General features: G+C 47.4%; 2 protein-coding genes across 24 annotated transcripts in view; both read right to left on the reverse strand.

The window, feature by feature from the left end:
• Window positions 1-3,319: 3,319 nt before the first annotated feature.
• The window catches only part of LOC101944996 (zinc finger protein OZF-like), a 112,927-nt gene continuing 90,635 nt past the window's right edge, over window positions 3,320-25,611 (reverse strand). For 13 of the 23 annotated variants that reach the window (XM_065569443.1, XM_065569449.1, XM_065569454.1 and 10 more), the window contains 2 exons: window positions 11,388-11,492; window positions 7,853-10,978 (listed from right to left, as the gene is read on the reverse strand). In XM_065569443.1, coding sequence (XP_065425515.1) covers window positions 9,645-10,978; window positions 11,388-11,492 — 1,439 coding nt within the window. In that variant the 3' untranslated portion in view covers window positions 7,853-9,644. Of the gene's footprint in view, window positions 3,852-7,852; window positions 10,979-11,387; window positions 11,493-11,924; window positions 12,119-19,995; window positions 20,124-25,611 lie in introns of those variants that run through there. The other 10 variants (XM_065569459.1, XM_065569460.1, XM_065569458.1 and 7 more) reach the window with 5 other exon arrangements.
• On the reverse strand, window positions 15,411-17,551 carry LOC135975950 (uncharacterized). Its single transcript, XM_065570099.1, has 2 exons — window positions 16,975-17,551; window positions 15,411-15,980 (listed from the first exon to the last, which is right to left on the reverse strand). The coding sequence occupies exons 1-2, from the start codon at window positions 17,549-17,551 to the stop codon at window positions 15,505-15,507; spliced, it is 1,053 nt and encodes a 350-aa protein (XP_065426171.1). The 3' UTR covers window positions 15,411-15,504.

Below are 25,611 nucleotides of genomic sequence, written 5' to 3' on the forward strand. Positions count from 1 at the left end.
TTACCAATTTTATATCCAAAGCAAGTACTGATAATGAAAATGCACTTGAAGCATCATACCACGTGAGCTACCGAGTAGCAAAAGCATCAAAAGCCCATACCGTAGCAGAGAGCTTGATTGGTCCATGTATAAAAGACGTAGTTCATTGCATGCTCGGAGAAAAGGCTGCAAAAAGGATTGACATGGTACCTTTGTCCAATAATACGTTGTCACAAAGAATTAATGACATGTCAAATAACGTAGAGACCATAATTGTACAGAGAGTTAAAAATAGTCCACATTATGCTATACAGTTGGATGAATCAAGTGATGTAGTTAATCTAGCTATTTTGCTACTGTTTGTACGTTATGTGAATGAAGGTCTGGTTGAATAAGACTTATTGTTTTGCTGACCATTGAAAGAACGTACAACTGGAGAAGATATCTTCAATCTGACTAATGCATATTTTCAGGAAAAAGAAATAGATTGGTCTCATTGCCTAGGCATTTGCACTGATGGGGCTACATCAATGACGGGGAAGTATCCTGGATTTGTAGCGCGAACAAAAAAGTTTGCATCAAAAATCTCTTGGACTCATTACAGCATCCATAGACAAGCCCTCGCAACAAAACGCATGCCTGAGGGACTGAAGGAAATGCTGGACAATGCAGTGAAAATGGTGAATTTCATAAAATCACGGCCAACAAATTCCAGAATATTTCACATACTTTGTGAAGAAATGGGTAGTATACACGATTGTCTGTTGACCCATACTGAAGTTAGATGGCTCTCACGGGGCAAAATCCTGGTGCGCTTGTTTGAGCTTAGAACGGAAATCCTAGTTTTTTTCCCCCCATCAGCCACCCTTTCCACCTTGCCAGCTGTATGGAAAATAATGTCTGGCTCCAGAGCCTAGCTTATTTAGCAGATATTTTCTCAAGCATTAATGAACTAAATTTCTCTCCTCAAGGTCTCAAAGTAACAGTTTTCAATGTGCAAGACTGAGTTGAATCCATGATAAAGAAGTTGCAGTTCTGGGAAAGTTGTTTGGAAAACAATCAAACAGTGTTTCAGTAATCTTCATGACTTCCTGGCAGAACATAAACTTCAGTTGGATCAGTGCACTAAAACCAATATAACTGCACACCTAAAAGGACTTTGTACAGATATTGAACACTGAGGAAAAAGAGAAAATGATTGAGATCTCCTGTGATTATGAACTGAAAAGGAGTTTCAGAAATCTGTCATTGATCAACTTTTGGCTGAGTTTAAGAAACGAGTACCCCCTTCTGGCAGAAAAAGCTGCTGCAGTTTTGTTACCATTTTCAACAACATACTTATGCGAGAAAGCCTTTTCCTCGTATGCACATCTGAAATCGAAATAGAGAAACAGACTTGATGATGAACCAGACCTGAGACTTTCTCCAAAGGTTCCGGACTTCAAAGAGCTATGCAGAGGAAAGCAAGCACATCCATCACACTGAGGAAATTTAAATTTAAAACCCTGGAAATATTCATTTTTAGGAGGGGATACATGAGCTTTCACAATTTAGAGAAAGGGGTTGGCGGGCTGTTAAAGTTTGGGAACCACTGCTATAGACACCACTCAGCTAAGGGTTAAACAATACAATGATAAAGTTCAGGTCAAATCAGTAACTCAACGAGTTAACGATATTGCAGTGGAATCAGGTCATCAATTTAGTCAAACCATCAGATTAATACAGCAGAAAAATCAACCCTTATAAACCCTAAAAGAGCAACCCAAGAAGGCAGGTGCATATTTAGTGATGTCAGAACCCAATCAGAGCTTTTTACCCAGGCAGTGCAACCCAGATTTAGCCAGCTGAATATCTCAACACCAAAACCAAATTATTGCTTACATTTAGCCTACAACCAATTACAGTTTTCTCCTTAGATGTCACTATTGTGTACCTAATACTTCTCCTCGCCCTCTCGCCCCAAAACACATACAGACCTTAGAGAGACATTGGTAAAAGAAGTTCCAACAGCTCTCACTGAACAATACATATCTGACAGCACAATTCCTTGCAATGCTTCCATAGGTGAGGAGCATGCATTCACTCATTTCATAGGGCAGAGTTTTAAGGCTACTAAGATTTGGGGAACTATTCTTCCTAGCATCTTCCCTTTGTAGATTTCAGAGGTGTTCACACACACACACACACACACACACGCATAGAGCCGCACTGTTACACCCCAATGTAACAGAAAGGCTGGAAGGTCTCCAAGTTCATAAAAAGAAACAGACACAGAAGAGTAAAAGGAACAAAACATTTCTAAGATAAGGGGTCTGAAACTCTCGGCAGGGCCGGCTTTAGGAACTGCAGGGCCCAATTTGAACAGTTTCGACGGGGCCCCAGCAGGGATGCCTAAAAAAAGAAAGCCATTTAAAAAGAACCCTTTCATTTCTTCCACGTATTATTTACTTTCCATGACTATATAAATAATAACAAAATTATATATTACATACGTTGCATCATATTTTAATTAGCTGATTTTCACTTTCATATTAGGAAAATAATTCTTGTTTTGATAGTTGTACAACTGATTTTCTTCAATAATGTTTATTTTATTAAAATTTATAAAATATTTCCTTATTAATATAAAATTGTGCCCTCCTCCCCCCCTGCCAGTGCCTCCCGGCCCATGGAAACAAACCCTGCTTCCCCAGCGCCGCCCCGCCGAAACAGCTGTGGGCCAAAAAGGAAGGTTGGGGGGGGGGGGGGGCAGAAGAAATGGCACACATAGTGTGACCAGATCACAGCAGTAAAATAGGACCCGACCCCTCCCCGCTCGGCCCCACCATCACACCCCTCTTCACCCCCTAGCTCTCCGCTCGCTTGCTGTGTCCCTCCTAGTCAGTCCCCCACCCACCACTTGCCTCCTTTCACCTTCTCCCTCCCCTGCCAGAAACCCCCATGCCCGCCCCTAGAACCCCACAGCAACACCACCGAAAACCACAAAACCAACCCAATATTACAAACCTAGGGGGGAATCACGGGGTCAAACTCTCACCGACCGAAGCCCCAGCAGCTGCTCAGGTGAGTGAGGAACACTGTCGAGATTCCTGTCTCCCACCGGACCGGACGCCCCCTAGGTATCTCCTCCAGGTGAGTGCTGGGGGGATTCATAGATTATAGGACTGGAAGGGACCTCGAGAGGTCATCGAGTCCAGTCCCCTGCCCGCATGGCACGACCAAATACTGTCTAGACCATCCCTGATAGACATTTATCTAACCTACTATTAAATATCTCCAGAGACGGAGATTCCACAACGTCCCTAGGCAATTTGTTTCAGTGTTTAACCACCCTGACAGTTAGGAACTTTTTCCTAATGTCCAACCTAGACCTCCCTTGCTGCAGTTTAAACTCACTCTGTCAGCTGCCTGTGCAATAGCGTGTTCACACTTGCGGCACTTGCAGCGGTGTTCACCGCACTGTGCATCGCTTCCTCTTCTGCTGCTAAGAGTTGTGAGAAGGCAGAGGGGGTCACAGGACATCCTGAGTCCTGTCCCAATGTCCCATGAGGCATTGCTTAACATCCCAGCAATCCCTGCGCCTCCATCCGCATTTGGCACCATCTTTCAATGGTTGGTGTACTGCGCATTCTGCCTCTTCGTACTACAGGAATGGATCCCGCACTGTTGACGAATATGCTACATGTCATGAGTGGCAGTGGAGTTATTCCTTAAACTACAAAGGCAGAGGAGTTCAACATTGATCTTGCCACACGGAGTAGCTACGACAGGAGATTGCTTGTGGCATTCACGGAGGTGCTGACCACAGTGGAACGCTGCTTTTGGGCTCGGGAAACAAGCACTGAGTGCTGGGATCACATCGTCATGCACATCTGGGATGACAAACAGTGGCTGCAGAGCTTTCAGATGAGGAAAGCCACAATCATCCATCTAGCCTAGTATGCTGCCTAAGAGTGACCAGTGCCAGAGGCGTCAGAGGTAATGAACAGAACAGGCTTGTTGACCTGCAAGGTGAGGGTCTTTCATCCTTACCTTTAACTTTATTGTTGTCAATTCCTCCTTATGCTATCTTACTACCCCTCCCCCGAGGTCTCAGGACAAATCAGGTGTGAACCACTCCTTTGATACAGACGTGTCCCAATCCAGCTGAATTGAGGCAGACTTTGGGCCAATGTCAGTTTGGAAAAGGCCTGCTTAACCCAGCAGCTTTCTCAAAGTATCTGTTGCTGTGAACTGCATGTAGTGTGGATGTTCGAACCCCAAAGATATCAAACATGAAAGAAACACAAGGTCAGTTTTGGGGAGGTTTCCAGAGCCAGGCCTGAAGGTTAAACAGCTGTGCTCAAAAGGAAAAGGGGCCTCAGCACTTACAAAAATAACTGGTTGCAAAAACAAAACAAAAATTACATTAAAAAACCAACCCCCTAAAAACCAACCCAGAAAAGCTACCATCACACATCCATCACCATTTTAGATTTGGACATCTCCTGCCTGATGTGACATCTTTGCTTTGCAAACAAGAGACCTGGAGAACTCTGTGACTGTTACCCTCTAACTGGGTAAAAGGTTCCAAATCTTGTCTCAAGTAATTTTCCTCTTAACAGAAGATTTAAAATTTATCAAAATAAATTCAATTTGAAATAGAAATAATTACAGTCTATACTGCGTCTCTATTCTCGTACATGCTATTTCTCTCACATATTCCCCTACTCTAATTCCTTTGGAGTGAGGTTTTAATTTCAGGATTAGCCTCCATTTCCTATGTAGTAGGAGGGGGCAGGGAGAGTACTGGAAGAAAACCTGAATTATATTGTAACACTGAAAGTTGTCACATAATCAGTCTCTTCCGTTACACTAAATAACTTCATGTTTAATTTCATTGTCGGTGGTAACAACTTATTTAACGATTAGAAAATATAAACTGATAGGGCAGTTTTCTCTTAATTCCCATTTCCACCCAGTGAGCTTTGTGTGAAGTCACATTCTACAATAACCTAGGAGCCTTCCATTTCTGTGAATTCATTGCTCCCTGGGTCTTCTCCAAGAAGTCTGGGTGGAAGGGGGTCTCACACTACGTGGGAAGGCTGCATCATGAGAAAAACCACCTGTGCTCTATTTTCACACTTTCTAATCTTTCAAAGTAGCAGCAGGAGGAGAACTGATACAAATGCATTAGACTTAATAGCAAATCTAAGAGACCAAACCACAGACTCTGGACTCAGCATTCATGTATCCTGCCATCTGAACTTGGAATCTAATACATTCCCTCATTGGCTACCATCATTTTCCGAGCATGGAACTGCTTCTTGTTCAACAAGGCAGCCAGATTCGGAGAAAGAGGCATAGAATGGCTCTGAAGGAATCAGCTGTTTCTCTCTGTGATTAATGAAACTTTGGATCCAAATGGTAAAAGACAGTTGTGCCCGATTTAATCATGGCATCTTCAGGTGTGTGACCAATGCCACTTAACTAGGGAGCAGGGTTCTAAAAATAGTTTACCTGGGCCACAGGTAAACTAGCTTCCATCTCTGGGGTGAAAATCAACCACCAGTACCTGCAATTTCTACCCGAGTTCTTGTGAAATCTTTAACCTTACTTGGAGTAATTTTACACTTCTCTGGCGTAGGATTCTTCACCAACCACACAACATATCAGTAGCGACAGTGAGGTATAATTCACTCAACTATGCCCTTTTACTTCTTTAATCTGGTGGCACAGATTTAAATTAGAGACTAAATTCAGGTGCTGCTTAGAATCCCTGTAAGACACCAAATGTCAGGTGTCTATTAAAAATAGGTATCTTTCTGCAGCTATATCACATTCAACATGGATTTCATTTTCTACATATTTGCAGCATCTCCCAGGGGTGAGCTGAAGAGAAATATCACTTGCATTTTCCCCATCTTTACCTAGATAGGGATTGCCTTTCCCAAATAATAGGCAACATGCACCTGATTAGGAAGGAGATGTCTTCAGGAGCGACCTCCTGCAGAGCCCGTGCCACAACTGCTTTGGAAGCCCAATGTATGGGTATTTTGCTTAGTTCCAAGTCATTTACTAGGGAATCCTCTTCCCAGCCCTTTAGAAAAAATATTGACCTAACCAATTGAACAACAGGGGGATTGGGATGGTGACGGGGAATAAGGGAATCCCTCTGACTTACCCTATCTTCTTCTGTTGTTAAAGAGGGTGAAATAACATTCTTCCCTATCCCTGCCCTGTTCCTGCTCTTTGCTATAGTTCAATAAATTTTAAGTGAGGAAAATGGTAGTAAAAATATCTGCTCTGCAGCACAACCTGAAGCAACATGCGAGCAACTGGGAATGAAACAATTTGTTCCCGAAGGGGGAACTTGATGACTAACAATTGCTTTGAAATGGGGGAAGAGTATAACCGTGATGTTCAGAGTTTGTTTAGGTCAGGTCAAGGGGAAACCTAATGCCAACCACTGAACCTGGGCTGCATTTGCTCTACAACTAGAATTGTCTTTTTACACCAAGATCACTAACTTGAGCAGCCAATGCCATGTACAGTCCTAGTGGACGTAAGGCACAGGTGGTTTTTTCCTCAGTGTAGCTTGTTGGGATCAAACCTCTCTCCCACCTGGAGCGGATGAACATTCCTGACTGGAGGGGGACACACTCCTACGACTCGAAAGGAAAGGAATTGCTAGAAATGATCACAGGGCTGACCCCAAATAAGGTGAGCAGCAAAAGGCAGAAGCAGGCAACTCATCTGGTGGAGCTGAGAGACCACGGTGAATATGGTGCAAAAATCACTACGTGGGAATTAACATATAAGATGTTTTTTTTAAAAAAACCAACTCTTGGGCCTGGTCTACACTATGAGTTTAATTCGAATTTAGCAGTGCTAAATCGAATTAACCCTGCACCCGTCCACACAACGAAGCCATTTCTTTCAAAATAAAATTTTAAAATCGATTTCTGTACTCCTCCCCGATGAGAGATATAGCGCCAAAATAGATACTGTCATTTCGAATTAGGGTTAGCGTGGCCGTAATTCCATGGTATTGGCCTCCGGGAGCTATCCCACAGTGCACCATTATGACCGCTCTGGACAGCAATCTGAACTCAGATGCACTGGCCAGGTAGACAGGAAAAGCCCCGCGAACATTTGAATTTCATTTCCTGTTTGCCCAGCATAGGAGAGCACAGGTGACCACAGAGAGCTCATCAGCACAGGTAACCATGCAGGCTGATAATCGAAAAAGAGCACCAGCATGGACCGTACGGGAGGTACTGGATCTGATCGCTATATGGGGAGAGGATTCAGTGCTAGCAGGCTATCTCAGATAAGGCGTCGGAAAAAGAGGACGCAAGAGGAGATGTTCGCGGAAATCATGGAATCCACCCGCAATGAAAGAGCTCATCTGAATGAGTGGAAGGACACGGTTTCAAAGTATAGGAAAGATGCCAGTGAATGTGAGGACAGGAGGGACCAACATGAGGACATGAGGGACGCTCGAGATGAGAGGTGGCGGCAGGAAGATCAGAGGAGGCAGGATGCAACGCTGGGGCTGCTGCGTGAGCAAACAGACACGCTCCGGCGTCTGGTGGAGCTTTAGGAATGGCAGCAAGATCACAGACTGCCGCTGCAGACCCTGTATAACCACCCTCCCCCCTCACCATGTTCCATAGCCTCCTCACCCAGACGTGTAAGAACGTGGGGGGGGGGGAAGGCTCCGTGCACCCTCCCATTCCACCCCAGTGGACAGCCCAAGCAAAAGGCTGTCATTATTTTAACCTTTTTTTAGTGGCCTTTTCCTTCCCTCCAATCCTCCTCCCAAACCCAACCCAGGCTACCTTCTCAGTTCTCTCCCTCTTTTTATAATCAATTAATAAAGAATACATGATTTTAAAACAATAGTGACTTTATTTGCTTTGAAAGCAAGCTGTGATCGAAGGGGGAGGGTGGGTTGCCTACAGAGAATGAGTAAATAAAGGGGGCGGGTTTTCATGAAGGAGAAACAAACAGAACTTTCACACGGTAGCCTGGCCAATCATGAAACTGGTTTTCAAAGCTTCTCTGATGCACCGCGCTTCCTGGTGTGCTCTTCTAATCGCCCTGGTGTCTGGCTGTGCGTAATCAGCAGCCAGGCGATTTGCCTCAGCCTCCCACCCCGCCATAAATGTCTCCTCCTTACTCTCACAGAGATTGTGGAGCACACAGCAATAACAATGGGGATATTGGTTTGGCTGAGGTCTGAGCGAGTCATTAACGATCGCCAGCAACATTTTAAATGACCAAATGCACATTCCACCGCCATTCTGCACTTGCTCAGCCTGTAGTTGAACAGCTCCTGACTCCTGTCCAGGCTGCCTGTGTATGGCTTCATGAGCTATGGCATTAAGGGGTAGGCTGGGTCCCCAAGGATAACTATAGGCATTTCAACATCCCCAATGGTTATTTTCTGGTCCGGTAAGTAAGTCCCTTACTGCAGCTGTTTAAAGAGAGTAGTGTTCCTGAAGACGAGGGCGTCATGAACCCTTCCTGGCCAGCCCACGTTGGTGAAACGTCCCCTGTGATCCACCAGTGCTTGCAGCACCATTGAAAAGTACCCCTTGCGGTTTATGTACTGGGTACCCTGGTGCTCCAGTGCCAAGGTAGGTATATGGGTTCCATCTATCGCCCCACCACAGTTAGGCAATCCCATTGCAGCAAAGCCACCCACTATGGCCTGCACATTTCCCAGAGTCACTACCTTTCGTAGCAGCAGCTCAGTGATTGCTTTGGCTACTTGCATGACAGCAGCCCCCACAGTAGATTTGCCCACTCCAAATTGATTCCCGACTGACCGGTAGCTGTCTGGCATTGCAAGCTTCCACAGGGCTATCGCCACTCGTTTCTCAACTGTGAGGGCTGCTCTCATCCTGGTATTCTGGCGCTTCAGGGCAGGGGATAACAAGTCACAAAGTTCCATGAAAGTGTCCTTACGCATGCGAAAGTTTCGCAGCCACTGGGAATCTTCCCACGGCTGCAACACTACGCTGGCCCACCAGTCTCTGCTTGTTTCCTGGGCCAAGAATCGGCATTCCACGAATAGAACCTGCCCCATCAACAACATGATCTCCAAAGCGCCGGGACCCGCGGTTTGAGAGAAGTGTGTGTCCATGTCCATGTCCTCATCACTCTCGTCGCCGCGCTGCTGTTGCTGCCTCCTCCTTGCCTCGTATTTCTCTTCCTGGTTCAGCATAAACTGCACGATAATGCGCGAGGTGTTTACAATGTTCATAACTGCTGTCTTGAGCTGAGCGGGCTCCATGCTTGCAGTGGTATGGCGTCTGCTCTGTTCACCCAGGAAAAAAGGTGCATAACGGTTGTCTGCCATTGCTTTTATGGAGGGAGGGGTGAGGCTATACCCAGAACAACCTGCGACAATGTTTTTTGCCCCATCAGGCACTGGGATCTCAACCCAGAATTCCAATGGGTGGGGGAGACTGCGGGAACTATGGGATAGCTATGGGATAACTACCCACAGTGCAACGCTCCGGAAATCGACGCTATCCCTGGTACATGGATGCACACCGCTGAATTAATGTGCTTAGTCTGGCTGCATACATTCGGCTTTATACAATCTGTTTCCAAAATTCGAATTCCGTAAATTCAGATTAATCCCGTAGTTTAGAGATACCCTTTGGCCAGGTCTAGTCAAGGGATTTATTACAGTTCTCGCCCATGTGGATTCTCTGATGTTTAATAAGGTTTGAGCTCTGATTGAAGCTTTTCCCACACTCTGAGCATGTGTAGGGCGTGTCCCCTGTGTGGATTCTCTGATGTGTGATAAGGGCAGAGCTCCGACTGAAGCTTTTCCCGCACTCAGAGCATGTGTAGGGCGTGTCCCCTGTGTGGATTCTCTGATGTGTGATAAAGGCAGAGCTCTGACTGAAACTTTTCCCGCACTCAGAGCATGTGTAGGGTGTGTCCCCTGTGTGAATTCTCTGATGTGTGATAAGGTGTGAGCTCTGACTGAAGATTTTTCCACACTCAGAGCATGGGTAGGGCCTCTCTCCTGTGTGGATTCTCCTATGCGTGCTCAGGGCAGAGCTGTGATTGAAGCTTTTCCCGCACTCAGAGCATCTATATGGTTTTTCACCAGTGTGGATTCTCCTATGTGCGCTCAGGGCACAGCTCTGACTGAAACTTTTCCCGCAGTCAGTGCATGTGTAGGGTTTCTCTCCTGTGTGGATTCTCTGATGTATGGTAAGGTTTGAGCTCCGATTGAAGCTTTTCCCACACTCGTAGCATGTGTAGGGCCTCTCACCTGTGTGGATTCTCTGATGTGTGATAAGGGAAGAGCTCCGACTGAAGCTTTTCCCGCACTGAGAGCATATGTAGGGCGTCTCCCCTGTGTGGATACTCTGATGTGTGATAAGGGCCGAGCTCCGACTGAAGCTTTTCCCGCACTCAGAGCATGTGTAGGGCGTGTCCCCTGTGTGGATTCTCTGATGTGTGATAAGGGCAGAGCTCTGATTGAAGCTTTTCCCGCACTCAGAGCACGTGTAGGGCTTCTCTCCTGAGTGGATTCTCTGATGTCTGATAAGGTGTGAGCTCCGACTGAAGCTTTTCCCGCACTCAGAGCACTTGTAGGGCATCTCTCCTCTGTGGATTCTCCTATGTGTACTCAGGGTAGAGCTCTGATTGAAGCGTTTCCCACACTCAGAGCATTCATAAAGTTTCTCACCTGTGTAGATTGTGTGATGTGTGATAAGGGCAGCGTTCAAATTGAAGCTTTTCCCGCACTCATGGCATGTGTAGCGTGTCTCTTCCAAGTTGATTCTGTCGCGTGTTGTAAGGTCTGAGTGGCTACTGAAGTTTTCCTCTGGCCTGTCCTGAGTCTCACAGGCTTTTGCTTTTCCTCGGAGTGCACAACTCCCGGAAACATTCCCTTTGGATCTTCCTGATAACATTCCATGTGGTTTTACTTGCTCAACATCTTCCTGCTGGGGTTTCTCCTCATTCTCACTCACCATCCCATCACCTGAATGGGAGACAAAGAGAATCCAGACATAGGTCACTCCCTGTACCAGAAAGAAAGGAAATCTCAGAGAGAGGAATGGAAAAAGGTATGAACAAACCAAAATATGTGTGGGAGAGATCAAACCTATCAGGAGCTGATTTTCTCCAACCCTTCCCCAGAGGAGAAAGGAAGAGATCAGTTTTGGTCCGCATCTCACCAGAACACTCAGGGAAAAGCGAGATCGGGAAGGGATCTGCTGCCAGTTGTCAGTCAGAATAGGAGGGAATCCATGAGTGACATCCGCCATAATGATTCCACATCTGCAGGGAACAATCCTAAACTTGGGAGAGCTCACAGGGTCTTTGTAGGGCATCCCAAATGTTTCCTGTATTCCCAAACAGTTGTTGAGTTTGTTTAACTAATTTCTCACCTCTCGGAAGCTCTTCTTTCTCAGAGCCCTGGAGGTCCAAGATCCACGGCTCCTCCCCTCGTTCCAGCTGTGAGTTCGCATCAGGTTTGGAAACTGGAAACTCTACTACATTCAAAGAAAACAAGGGAGGTCAGTGGAATTTATGGGATACTTCGCATAAAGAATATTCCATGGTTTTAACCCAGCTCATTTTTAAGCAGTAACATCCCAAAGCCACCTTCCTTGGCTCAAAGTGGCAGGAGAGTTATTATTATAATAAATCATATTTATTACCTTAGTACCTCAGGACCAACTAACAGCGGGTCCCCACTGTGCTAGGCAAATTTCAAACCCAGAATAGTAGCTGGTCCATGCCTTGAAGAATTTACAATCAAAATAGACAAGACGGACACAGAATGGGGGAAGAGGTAGAACCCACTGTCAGAATAGAGATATTCAGGCCTACCTGTAAAGCCTGTACTTTAAGAACTTAGGTGTATTTTTATCACTTAGCTAGTTACTGGGGTATAAAAACAAAGAATCAAAATCACAGTCCACCTGTGTCTGGGCCTTCTCTCACTAGGATAGTCTGAGGCCTTGTTCTCAGGCTAAGGCCTTTGGCTAAGCAGCAGAGGCAGCCATAAGCTCGGAAGCGTAGGGTCACATCCTCACATCCCAAACCAGTCACACTGAAATAAGGGGCTATTGGGCTGTTGGGAAGACAATCCTGTCCCGATAGCGCCCATCACCACCTGATAAAGAAACAGACCTTAAGATGGTTAAAGAAAACTTAGTTTGATAGCATCCTGTCTGGCAAGAAATCACTTATCAATGGTTGTGGTTGTGAAACCCTCATTTCCGTATAGTTTTATCTTTATGGCCACCGCTTTGACATTGTCAATCAGTGTGGTTCTCTAATTGTTTCTGTCTGCTGTATAATTAATTTTGCTAGGTGTAAGTTAATTAGGGTATTGGGATATAATTGGTTAGAAAATTATGTGACAATATGTTAGAATTCGTTAGTTAAATTTCAGTACAATGACTGGTTAAGGTATAGCTGAGAATATTATTATATAAACAGGGTCAAACAGGAGGGGGAAGGGAAATTGGCATCAATGTTTGTTAAGAGGGGGAAAGGGAACAGGGAATGGGGACAAAGGCAAGGCTCTGTGGCATCAGAGCTGGGAAGGGGGACACGAGGAAAATGCTCTGCGGCATCAGAGCTGGGAAGGGAACACTGGAGAACAGACTATCGCGTATAGAGATAAGCCCGACTGGTGTGAAGGGCTTCGGAATATGCCTGCTTGGAAACTAAACCCAATAAACATCGCATTCTCTGTGCTTCGGACTTCTGGTCTTTTGCTGCTTGCTGTCTGTGTGACAAGAACCAGGCAAGTGGGAGGGTGAAGGGAAAGCCCGCTAACAAAACTGACAGGCCCTGATAACAAAGAGGTAAGCCTTTAAAGAAGATTTTAATACACTTTGGAACCGATCAGGGATTCCCACGAGGACCGATGAGGGGGCGATGGTAAATACACATTTAGATCCTTTTCTTGTTTTTATATCTTTTCCAAAGAAGGCACACTGGCATACTGTCATGGATCCATAGGATCTGTGCAATGCCCTGGCTTTTAAACAGTCCTTGGGAGGTGCCCCCTGAGTGCACTAGACCTCCAAGGGGTCCCACTCTTCCACAAGAATAGGCCACGTAGCTTCAACATCTGAGGCCTTGTCTACACTACGAGAGTAGTTCGATTTTACTTGCATCGAATTTTTGTAATCGATATTGCAAAGTCGAACGTGTGTGTCCACACTAAGGACAGTAATTCGACTTTGTGCGTCCACACTAACGGTGATAGCGTCGACATTCGAAGCGGTGCACTGTGGTCAGCTATCCCACAGTTCCCGCAGTCCCCTCTGCCCATTGGAATTCTGGGTGTAGCCGGCAATGCCTTCTGGGTAACAAAATGAGTCGAGGGTGCTTTTGGGAAACTGTCGTCATCCGTCCATCACTCCCGCCCTCCCTCCCTGAAAGCGCCGGCGGGAAAACAGTTCGCGCGCTTTTCCAGTCATTGACAGCGCAGACGCCACTGTACTCCGAGCATGGAGCCCGCTGCGACCATCGCTGCAGTTGTGGCCACTCTCAACGTCTCGCAGCTTATCATAAAGGTTTCCCTGAGGCAGATGCAGAAAAGTCAGGCAAGGAGGCTACGGCACCGCGGTGATGTCCTGAAGTCTGAGAGTAGCACAGACCTGTCAGAAAGCAGGCGACCCAGCGCCGAGGACATCACAGTGGCAATGGGTCATGTTGATGCCGTGGAACGGCGATTCTGGGCACGGGAAACAAGCACTGAGTGGTGGGACCGCATAGTGCTGCAGGTCTGGGATGAATCCCAGTGGCTGCGAAACTTTCGCATGCGGAAGGGAACTTTCCTGGAACTTTGTGAGTTGCTGTCCCCTGCCCTGAAGCGCAGTGACACCCGGTTGCGAGCTGCACTGAGTGTACAGAAGCGAGTGGCCATAGCCCTGTGGAAGATTGCAACGCCAGACAGCTACCGGTCAGTCGCGAACCAGTTTGGGGTGGGCAAATCTACCGTGGGGGTTGTTGTGATGCAAGTAGCGAAGGCAATCGTTGATGTACTGCTGCCAAAGATAGTGACCCTGGGAAACGTGGAGGCGATCATAGATGGCTTCGCAGCGATGGGATTCCCAAACTGCGGTGGGGCCATAGATGGAACTCACATCCCTATCCTGGCACCGGACCACCAGGCCACCCAGTACATTAACCGAAAGGGATACTTTTCCATGGTGCTGCAAGCACTGGTGGACCACAGGGGACGTTTTACCAACATCTACGTGGGATGGCCGGGCAAGGTTCATGACGCTCGTGTTTTCAGGAACTCTGGTCTGTTTAGACGGCTGCAACAAGGTATTTACTTCCCGGACCACAAAATAACTGTTGGGGATGTGGAGATGCCTATAGTCATCCTCGGGGACCCAGCCTACCCACTAATGCCCTGGCTCATGAAGCCCTATACTGGCGCCCTGGACACTGAAAAAGAACTCTTCAACTACCGGCTGAGCAAGTGCAGAATGGTGGTGGAGTGTGCTTTTGGCCGTCTCAAGGGGAGATGGAGAAGCTTACTGACTCGCTGTGATCTCAGCGAAACCAATATCCCCATTGTTATAGCAGCTTGCTGTGTGCTCCACAATCTCTGTGAGAGCAAGGGGGAGACCTTTATGGCGGGGTGGGAGGTTGAGGAAAATAGCCTGGCTGGTGATTACTCACAGCCAGACAGCCGGGCGATTAGAAGAGACCAGCGGGAAGCGCTGTGCATCCGGGAGGCTTTGAAAGCAAAGTTCCTGAGTGAGCAGGGTAACCTGTGATTTTATAGTTTGTGTACTGAGAAGCTAAACCTGCCCCCGTTTCTTTACCCAGGTAATGTTGACTATCCTATCCAGTTACATACCCCCTTCACCCCCCCTCCAACACACGTGTCGAAATAAAAATAGTTCTACTTTGTTAAAGCACACCGTTTTCTTTAATACTGTTTTCGCGGGAATTTTTTAAAACTGGGACGCAGACTGTGGTGCGGGGCGGGTCTAGTGTTGTGACGCGAATGCAGCTTCTAAACTCAAGGATTGACAGGCTCCGCTGCGGTGGGATGCTTGTTTCAACGGAGCCTGTCAACCCTCCTGATCGGGACTGTGTGTATGGGAGGTCTATTTGACTTTGTGGCAGGGGGAGGACGGTTACAGATCCCATGCTGTGTGGCTCTGTGATCCTGTCTAAGGACCGGCGCTTAAGATCTGTAACTGCCCTCCCCCGCCACAAAGTCACAGAGCAACCCACCCCCCCCGCAACATTACATCAAAACAACCTCCCAGACTAACCGGGGCAACTAGTCACTGCATCACTGCACTGTGTATGTGCCCTGCTGCTGTGCCTGCCCCCGACTATGTACCCTGCCAAAGGAGACTGTCCTGTCCAATTTCCAACCCCCTTTCCCCTCCTCCTCCAAAAGAACATGATTGAAACAGTAGTTAACAGAAACGAATTTTTTATTATCAACTACACATGGCATTGGGAGGTGAAACTTGGACGTGGGCTTGTGTCAGGCGGGAAGGAAAGAACTTTTCAAATTTTGGGAAATGAGAGCCTTCTGCTACTAGAGCTCTCTGCAGGGGTGGAGTGAGACTTAGCAGGGACTCTGCCGCCTCTCCTTCTTTGCACTTTGGGTGAGGTGGGTATGGGACTTGGTGGCGGGGGAGGGCGGTTAGAGATGGACTGCAGCGGGGCTCTGTCCTCCTGCCTCCGTTCCTGCAGAACATCCACAAGGCGCCGGAGCGTGTCCGTTTGCTCCCTCAGTAGTCCAAGCAGCGTTTGAGTCGCCTGCTGGTCTTCCTGCCGCCACCTCTCCTCCCGATCCATGTTGGCTTGGTGCATTCGGGTCAAGTTCTCCCACCACTGGGTCTGCTGTGCTGCCTGGACTTGGGAAGAGGCCATAAGCTCAGAGAACATGTCCTCCCGTGTCCTCTTCTTCCTACGCCTAATCCGCGCTAGCCTCTGGGAGTGTGATTCCAGGCTAGGTTTTGAGACAGTCGCAGACGGGGCTGTGGAAATGGTAAAAAGGGAGTGAATTCCTCAGAAAGATAAATGTAGTTGTGAACAAAGAACATAGTCTTTCTCTGTGAACAAGACCATGCACAGCACCTTTCACATGCGCACTCAGCACAAGGTCGAATTCTCGGCCTTCGCATTCAGTGCCTGGGGTCTTGAACAGCACATTTGAGAAGCGAGGCAGCACAACGGAATTTCTGTTGCAGGCAGACATGGTAAGCCGTACACTTGTGGCAGTTTAAAACTTTTATATTACCACTGGCCTCATTTCACATTTAAATCAATGTCAGTCCCTGCTGCCAGCAATCCGGCAAGCGGGAACTCTGCCCCTGTCCCACCCCCTCGCGGCTGTACCCGGGAATGATCCCTTTCGGCTGCCCCTCTCCCGCCTCCACCGCGTGGCTGCAAACCAGCGGTGACAGTTCTGTAAAGGAACGGGAAAGCAGTCCCAACACTAACATTCCCCTACCTAATTAAAAGCAGGTCACCATGGCCGACATCACCCTGATGAGGATCTCCGAGAGCGACAAAGAGAGAATGCTCCGGGAAAGCCTCCAAAGACCAGGGCCGTATGCCGCCCTGCTGTGCAGAGCAATGATCCTCGAGTACCTGATAATCTCGTGGCGCGGCAACGTGTCGTACTTCGGAGGACCCAATAAGGCCGCTCTCCCCAAGAACCTCATGCAACGGCTTTCAAGTTACCTCCAGGAGAGCTTCATCGAGATGTCCCAGGAGGATTACTGCTCTATCCCCGGACACATAGACCGCATTTTACTGTAGCTGCAGTAGCAGGGAATAAACAGTAGAGCGGCTTGTGCAGGACAATCACTGAAAACCGGACATTGCTAGATTTCTTTTCAAAACTTGCACTGCCCCTTACTAAACCGTTAAGCGCCTAGGGCACACTAATCATGAACAACCCATTCTTTTAATTGTTAATATTCCTGTTTTGTTAAAAATAAATGTTTAGATGTTTACAACACTTACTGGCTGATCCTTCACCAGATTCTGTGTCCGGGGTAATGGCTGGGGACGCTTTGTAGGGGATCTCTGTAAGGGTGATGAAGAGATCCTGGCTGTCGGGGAAATCAGCGTTGTGAGAGCTGCCAACTGCCTCGCCCTCCTCATCTCCTTCCTCATCTTCCCCGTCCCCTAACATGTCTGAGGAACCGGCCGTGGACAGTATCCCATCCTCAGAGTCCACGGTCACTGGTGGGGTAGTGGTGGCGGCAGCACCGAGGATGGAATGCAGTGCCTCGTAGAAACAGGATGTCTGGGGATGGGATCCGGAGCGTCCGTTTGCCTCTTTGGTCTTCTGGTAGCCTTGTCTCAGCTCCTTGATTTTCACGCGGCACTGCGTTGCATCCCGGCTGTATCCTCTCTCTGCCATGTCTTTAGAGATCTTCTCGTAGATCTTTGCATTCCTTCTTTTGGATCGCAGCTCGGAAAGCACGGACTCATCGCCCCACACAGCGATGAGATCCAAGACTTCACGATCAGTCCATGCTGGGGCTCTCTTTCTATTCCCAGACTGCACGGCCATCACTGCTGGAGAGCTCTGCATCGTTGCCAGTGCTGCTGTGCTCGCCACGATGTCCAGACAGGAAATGAGATTCAAACTGGCCAGACAGGAAAAGGAATTCAAATTCAAATTTTCCCGGGGCTTTTCCTGTGTGGCTGGTCAGAGCATCCGAGCTCGCACTGCTGTCCAGAGCGTCAACAGAGTGGTGCACTGTGGGATAGCTCCCGGAGCTATTAGCGTCGATTTCCATCCACACCTAGCCTAATTCGACATGGCCATGTCGAATTTAGCGCTACTCCCCTCGTCGGGGAGGAGTACAGAAGTCGAATTAAAGAGACCTCTATGTCGAACTAAATAGCATCGCAGTGTGGACGGGTGCAGGGTTAATTCGATTTAACGGCGCTAACTTCGACATAAACGCCTAGTGTAGACCAGGCCTAAGACTGAGCCTCTGGCTTCAACACTCCTATTTCAACCTGTGAGCTCTGCCAGCAGGTCCAGCTGAATGACACTCCTGGTCAGAGACTGTTCCTCAGTCAATACACAGAGCAAACGTTTGCTGTGACACTGGGCAGACTTTTAAAACATAGCAGAGCTTATTAGTCAACTGAGCATTGGAAAGTCCTTAGATTAGGACAGAGAAGCAAAGAAGACAATATAGTCCATACTGGCCAATGCCCTTGAGCCCTGCTGCTGTAGAAAACACTTTGGTTTCCTTTCACTGTGACTGTTCATTTGTCTTCGCTCCGGTAGAGCTTCCTGGGTCTGTGAGCCCAATTCTTCAGGCTCCCAAAAACATAATGAGTCCATGTATGCTTCACTCAGCCAAGCAGATATCCTCCCATGGACAGGTAATTATTCCCTTGTCTCTGTCAGGTATTCCATTGATGTAGGCTGGTCCCAGCCAGTCCTTAATAACCCATTCATATCACCCCATGACAGCTACATGACAAAACACCTCATGTCTCCTTCTCTTTATAATCATAGCAATACCAATCACAGAGGGAAACAGAGGTGTGTATTGGCATCATACAAGTATCACCAAAATTCCCACCTCTATCGCACACACACACTGCTCACAGCCCTTGGAGAGAAAGCAAAGCACAGGAACTGGACCTTAGTCCAGTGAACACAGTGGAGGATAAGCTGCAATCCTCACACCTTAGTCAAAAAGGAGAGGCGTGTGGGTCCCTACCCATAGAGAGTGGCTGGCGAGAGGCCTGATACAGGAGCGCGCATTGCTTGAGCAGACCGCGGAGGCAGGTCAAAGGCTTCGCTATCCCAGAACTGTGACATCGCAAAAGCACATTTTGGGGAATTAAGAACTCTAGTGACTCAGGTGTAATGGGAGGGAGAATTAAACTCCCCCAGCATGTGGAGAAGGCTGGGGAATTAAACACTAAAATTCAGGAGCAACAGCCTCTAATACTTGCAGAAAAGGAGAACGTAAAACAAGAACTGGGCCACGCAACCTAGGAGGGACAGGCTCAAAGATCCAAGGAGCCTGGAGGGAAGACAGCTTGTGGCTGCTGCAGAAGGGGGGAGGGGGGACAAGACTCTCTCCAAACTCTCACTCCTGCTGACCGCGACCTGATTTTATGATCTATGACCTACTCTCATGTCTTGTGGGCAATTTTATACGTGCTAGAGGTAAAATGTCATGATCAGAGTATTGCTTATTAGCTTGGAACATGCATGGAGGGGCAAGGAGGTGATCATATATAAATGGGTTATTAAGGGCAGGGACTACACTACAGCCGGGATCAAAGCTCTGAGATCGATCCACCGGTGGTCAACGTAACGGGTCTAATAAAGATCCACCAAATTGACTACAGATCTCTCTGCAGTCGAACACTGTACTCTACCCTGACGAGAACAGTAAGGTAAGTAGACCCTGCGGTCAAGAGTTAAAATAATAATATTTGGGGGGGAAATGTACAATTAAGTGAAACTGAACAGAAATAAAACTGGAGTGTAAGCTCTAAAGCAACAAGGCTTGGATAGGGATTCAGGGTTAAAGGTCTGGGATCCCCCAAGCTCTAGATCCCCAAACCTCTCCTCCCTCCCACGGACCCACCCAGCCCACTTCCTGGGTGCCCTTCCACCACACTCCCCTACCCTTCGTCCCATTACTCTCAGACGGCACCACCTCCCAGCACCTTGGGAACTTCTCGTCTTCCCTCCTCGTCTCTCACTACCTCATCCCTCCCTGCTGCTTCTTAGCTCTAATCCTATACACACCCTCCCCATGTCCTGGCACCCCAGAATTATCTACTCCCCCCCCTTCTCCTCCCCTCCCACAGCTCTGTGGGGTCCTGAATGGCAACATTATACGCTCTCCTATCAAAAGAGGAGCTCATCTGATTGTCACAAAAGACATGCATGAGTCAAAACTTGTATGATGAATAAAGGTATAAAGTTATTACTACTCAGGTTCTTTAGAGACCCCACAGCTTCTAAAAAACTGAGGGGACGGGAATCCTTACGCAATAAGACCACCGTCTCATACTTCTCCTGCATGACATCCCTGTAGAAGGCTCTCTGAGTGGGATGCAGGAGAGCCCACTCTTCCCTGGTGAAATACACAGCCACCTCCTCGAAAGTCACCAGCCCCTGAAAGAGCAAGAGGCCAACACTCAGTACCTGCTGCCCCACTCACAACCCCACTATTCACAGAACAGCAGCACCAGGTGAATCGAAGCTCTGGGAGGCACATGTTAACAGAGTCCCACCCCGCCTTGCCGAGAGCAGCCAGGAAGCATTAGAGGGTAGAAAGAGAACCTTTGTGTCTCCCAGCTGACAGACGGAGGCAGGGTTTTCACATTTACCACTTACCTACTAGCCAGAGATTGATATAGGAGATGGGGCTGTCTCTGGACCCTGCTGGTGGCTCCCTGCTAGGAATCCCAACACTCTCCAAATAAAATACATGGAAGAAAGGGGAAGTCAATAGTAAAGAATATAAGTTAGAAGGTCAGAATTGTAGAAAATTGGTAAGGGAAGCTATCAGAAATCAATGATCCATCAATGACAATAAGAAGGAAGTTTTTAAAAGTATATTAAGTACAACATAAATCCTAACAATGGTAGTGGTAAATTACTAGATGGAAATGGTAGAATTATCAAAAATAATGCAGAAGAGGTAAAAGTGTTCAATAAATATTTCTCTCCTGGATTTGGAGAAAAACAGATGATGTAACTCTTATCATAAGATGTTGACACCGACAGCCTTTCCATTCCAACAGTAACTCACGAGGACGTTAAACACCATCTATTAAAGTTAGATGTGTTTAAATCAGTGGGTCCAGATAACAAGAGTTTTGAAAGAGCTGGTGGAGGAGCGTGATGGACTGTTAATGTTGATTTTAATTAGGACTTGGAACACTCGGGAAATTCCATAAGACAGGAATAAAGCTAATGCTGTGCCAATATTTTAAAAGTGTAAAAGAGATGACCTCTCTAATTACAAGAGTGTTAGTCTGAAATTGATACTAGGCAAGAAAGATACAAAATACACATGGCATACATTAAATAGATTAAAAACTGTGATCTTAAATGGGGAACCATGGTCGAGTGGATTTCTTTCTAGTGGGTTCCCGCAAGGATTGGATCTTGGCCCTGTGCCATTCTTATCAATGACCTAGAAGAGAATATAAAATCATCACTCAAAGTTTGCAGTTGCCACAAAGATTGGGGGTGGTGGTAACTAATAAAGTGTCAGTAGAATCAGGCTCCAGCACTGGGAGTCTGGGAAGTTTTCCCAGCCCTGGCTGGGGGGTTATTTCCTGTTCCACAAAGAGGGGAAGTTCCATTCCCAACTCCTGTGCCTTGAAATTAATACCTATCTCACACTACACCCCATATTCACCATAGTGGTAGGATTATAATATGATTAGGGCATAATTATGAGGTATTTTGTGCAAGATGCGTCATGTGCAGGGTCATTGGAAAAGTTATAGTTTCCTGAATAGGATTATCCTATTTGTGTGCATGGATCATGTTTGTATCTGAAGTTATGGATATTGACTATGTATCTGTATTTCAAATGTGCTTACTCTGGGTAACACCCACAACGAGCCTTTCAGGTACAACAATGAACAAGCCAGACAGTGCTGATGGCTCATCAACAAAGACAATGGACCGTGGAAGAACTTAGCCTTCCTGTGAATGTTCCAGCCAGCCTATGAGTCATGGCTACAGCAGGGCATGCTAGGGCATGTGACCAGACCACATGACAATGAACTCCATTTTGGTACCTGTATTTTTCCACAAAGGGGACTTGGAACTGAGTTTGGAAAAAAGGGTTCCTGCCATATGCAAAAGCTACATAAGGTGGGGTGTAACATCATCTCTTGGCCTCATTCCCCAGACACGAGAACTCCTGGAAGCACCTGAGGAACAAAGACTAAACTGGGGGATGTGCTGGTGGACTGCTTCAATCATCAGTCAGGGTGAGAAACTGCTAATTCAAATTCTATGCAGCTAGTACAGGGACCGGAAAACTTTTTGGCCTGAGGGTCGCATTGGGTTTTGGAAATTGTATGGAGGGCCGGTTAGGATTCAGGAAGCCTGGGGCAAAGCAATTTCGGGGGCCACTTACATAAAAATAAGTTGCAATACTATAGAATACTATATTCTAGTTGGGGCCCCTGCAGGGCCCGGGGCAAATTGCCCCACTTGCCCCACCCTCTGGGCGACCCTGCTGACCTCCCTGACCCCTATCCACACCCCTGCCCCCGACCATCACCCCAAATTCCCCTGCCCTCTATCCAACCTCCCCGCTACCTGCCCCCTTACCATGCCTGGAGCACCGGTGGCTGGCAGCACTACTGCCTCACACCGCGCAGCACAAGGCACCGGGTCAGGCTAGGCTCTGCAGCGGCACTGCCCCAGGAGCTGGCAGCCCCGCCGCCCAGAGCATTGTGCCGGTGGCGGGGCAAGCTGTGGCTGCTGCGGAGGGGGAACAGGAGGGGAGGGACCAGGGGCTAGCCTCCCGGGCCAGGAGCTCAGGGGCCGGGTACGAGGGTCTCGCGGGCCGGATGTGGCCTGCGGGCCATGGTTTGCCCACCTCTTATCTAGCATGCTAGGCTCAGTTTGAGTTTCTGGTTATTTGCCAAGTAATCTGCTTTGATCTATTTGCTATCACTTATTGCTGGGAAATTGGTTGTTGTTTTCTGTCTGTCCTTGAGTGGCTTAGGTAAAGCACTCAGTTAGCTTAACTGAGTGTATGGCACCACCTGTTGTCGTGTTGGGTGATAAAAAGGCCTGGAGAGGCTGACTGAATCTCCAGCAAAGCAGTGTGAGAAGGGCCAGCCCAGCTTGAGGGTTAGAGGGCACAGTGGTTCCCAGAAGCTGCCCACACTGCACACCGGGGTCACAACCCATTACACCTGTCATAACTATAAAGGGAAGGGTAACAGCTCTCCTGTGTACAGTACTATAAAATCCCGCCTGGCCAGAGACTCCAAAATCCTTTTACCTGTAAAGGGTTAAAAGCTCAGGTAACCTGGCTGACACCTGACCCAAAGGACCAATAAGGGGACAAGATACTTTCAAATCTTGGGAGGGCGGGGGGGAAGGCTTTTGTTTGTGCTCTTTGTTTTGGGGGGTTTTCGCTCTTGGGACTAATTGGGACCAGACATCAATCCAGGCTCTCCACATCTTTCTGAACAAGTCTCTCATATTTCAAACTTGTAAGTAAACAGCCAGGCAAGGCGTGTTAGTTTACCTTTGTTTTCTCAACTTGTAAATGTACCTTTTACTAGATTGTTTATCTCTGTTTACTGTACTTTGAACCTAAGGCTAGAGGGGGGTCCTCTGAGTTCTTTAAGTTTGATTACCCTATAAAGTTATTTTCCATCCTGATTTTACAGAGAGGATTTTTACATTTTTCTTTAATTAAAAGCCTTCTTTTTAAGAACCTGATGGATTTTTCCTTGTTTTTTACGTCCAAGGGAGTTGGATCTTGATCCACCAGGAGTTAGTGGGAGAATGAAGGGGGGATGGTTAATTTCTCCTTGTTTTAAGGGGTTTGGATCTGTATTCACCAGGGAATTGGTGGAGAGTCTCTCAAGGCTACCCGGGGAAGGGTATTAGCTTTGGAATGGTGGCAGCGGACCAGATCTAAGCTGGTAGTTAAGCTTAGAAGTTTTCATGCAGGTCCCCACATTTGTACCCTAAAGTTCAAAGTGGGGAAGCAGCCTTGACAACACCATAGATTACAAATTCTCAGCACGTTTGTCACGTCCTGTCCCCTCCCTATCTCCCACCACCTCTAGCAGCTCCCACCCTCCTATGCCTTTACTGCTCCTCTCTCTCGAAGCAGAGCCCACCACCAACTCCCTGATAATCCCTTACGTGAACCAGCCCCATTGCAGCCATTTCCTTCCCCCTGGGAGAAGGGGATGATCTGGAGCGAAACGAGAAGTAATTCTTCCGCTCTATTCCGTGCTGATTAGGCCTCAACTGGAGCAGTGTGTCCAGTTCTGAGCGCCACATTTCAGGAAAGATGTGGACAAATTGGAGAAAGTCCTGATAAAAGCAACCAAAATGATTAAAGGTCTAGAAAACATGACCTATGAGGGAAGACTGAAAAAATTGTGTTTGTTTAGTCTGGAGAAGAGAAAACAGAGGGGACATGATCAGTTTTCAAATACATAAAAGGTTGTTTCAAGGAGGAGGGAGAAAAATTGTTCTTCTTAACCTCTGAGGACAGGACAAGAAGCAATGGGCTTAAATTGCAGAAAGGGAGGTTTAGGTGGGACATTAGGAGAAACTTCCTAACTGTCAGTGTGGTTAAGCACTGGAATAAATTGCCTAGGGAGGTTGTGGAATCTCCATCATTGGGGATTTTTAAGAGCAGGCTTGACAAACACCTGTGAGGGATGTTCTAGATAATATTTCGTCCTGCCTTGAGTGCAGGGGACAGGAGTAGATGACCTCTCGAGGTCTCTTCCAGTTCTATGATTCTATGAACCAAAGGCCACAGAAGAGCAGAATCAAAGGAGTCACTTTGGGGGATTCTCCCTCTCATTGTCCCCAAGGCTGTCTCAGGTTTACTAAGTTGTTTGATGCTCCAGCATTTATACAGTCTTTCCTGGGAGTGCCCCCTTTCATGGGCTGGGCCTAGTTTTAATTTTTGGCAAGCGTGACCCTGGGGGCTCTGAGAATGGGCCTCCTTGTCTCAGCACACCTTGTTTCTTTCTGTGGCTCCCCAGTGAGCCCAGATGAGTAGATACTCCTGATAGAACCTGTGAACATAAGAATGGCCCACTGTGTCAGACCAATGATCCATCTAGCTCAGTGGCCAATGCCAGGTGCTTCAGAGGGAATGAAGAGAACAGGGAATCATCAAGTGATCCATCCCATCACCCATTCCCAACTTCTGGCAAACAGAGGCCAGAGACACCATCCCTGCCCACCCTGCCTGTGACACTGGCAGATGAGGTGTTAGCTCTTGTAAAAGCCCCCATGTCTTAATTGAACATGGACAAACGCATAGCTGGAATCAGTCTGACTCACCAGCGTTAGTATTATTAAAACAGGTATTAGAATGACAAGAATGTGTTTAGACTTTATTGAATGCTTTATTGAGTTGCTGCCTGGGTTAATAAGTGACAAGTTGCATTGTGAGCCTCTGTGGCTATTTAAATCACCAGACAGCGGAGAGACTTTAGCTAGGGGAAGTGCTGATTGGCAACAGAATGCATTACACCCTGTTTGGCAGGAAAGGTCCATCAACACCAGATAGAGTATTATGGGACATTAAAGAAGACACAAGACTGTTGTTGTGCTCTTGACCTCTCATTCGCTGAGTTTGCAGCTCTGAGCACATGGCAGAAAGGGGATAAAAAAAACCATGCTGAAGGAACTGATTATCTGTGTGCTGCTTCGACTCTGGGGGGGCAAAGTTTCTAGGCATAAGGAAGAGATTCTCAGCTCCTTATCCTGGGTTAGTCCTTAAGAATATGTAGAGCTTGCTTAATATAAAACAGGGGTAGGCAACCTATGCCACGTGTGCCAAAGGCGGCATGCAAGCTGATTTTCAGTGGCACTCACACTGCCCGGGTCCTGGCCACCGGTCCGGGGGGCTCTGCATTTTC

Source organism: Chrysemys picta, chromosome 16 (assembly GCF_011386835.1).
Source record: "Chrysemys picta bellii isolate R12L10 chromosome 16, ASM1138683v2, whole genome shotgun sequence".
Classification (NCBI taxonomy): domain Eukaryota; kingdom Metazoa; phylum Chordata; order Testudines; family Emydidae; genus Chrysemys; species Chrysemys picta.

What these genes read in the sequence shown, in the direction of transcription:
- LOC135975950 (XM_065570099.1), bottom strand. Translation starts at nt 17,551, where the DNA reads ATGCAGAGCTCTCCAGCAGTGATGGCCGTGCAGTCTGGGAATAGAAAG. An exon ending in ATCTGGTGAAGGATCAGCCA is followed by an intron (nt 15,981 to 16,974) that starts GTAAGTGTTGTA and finishes CCATTTCCACAG; the next exon opens with CCCCGTCTGCGACTGTCTCA.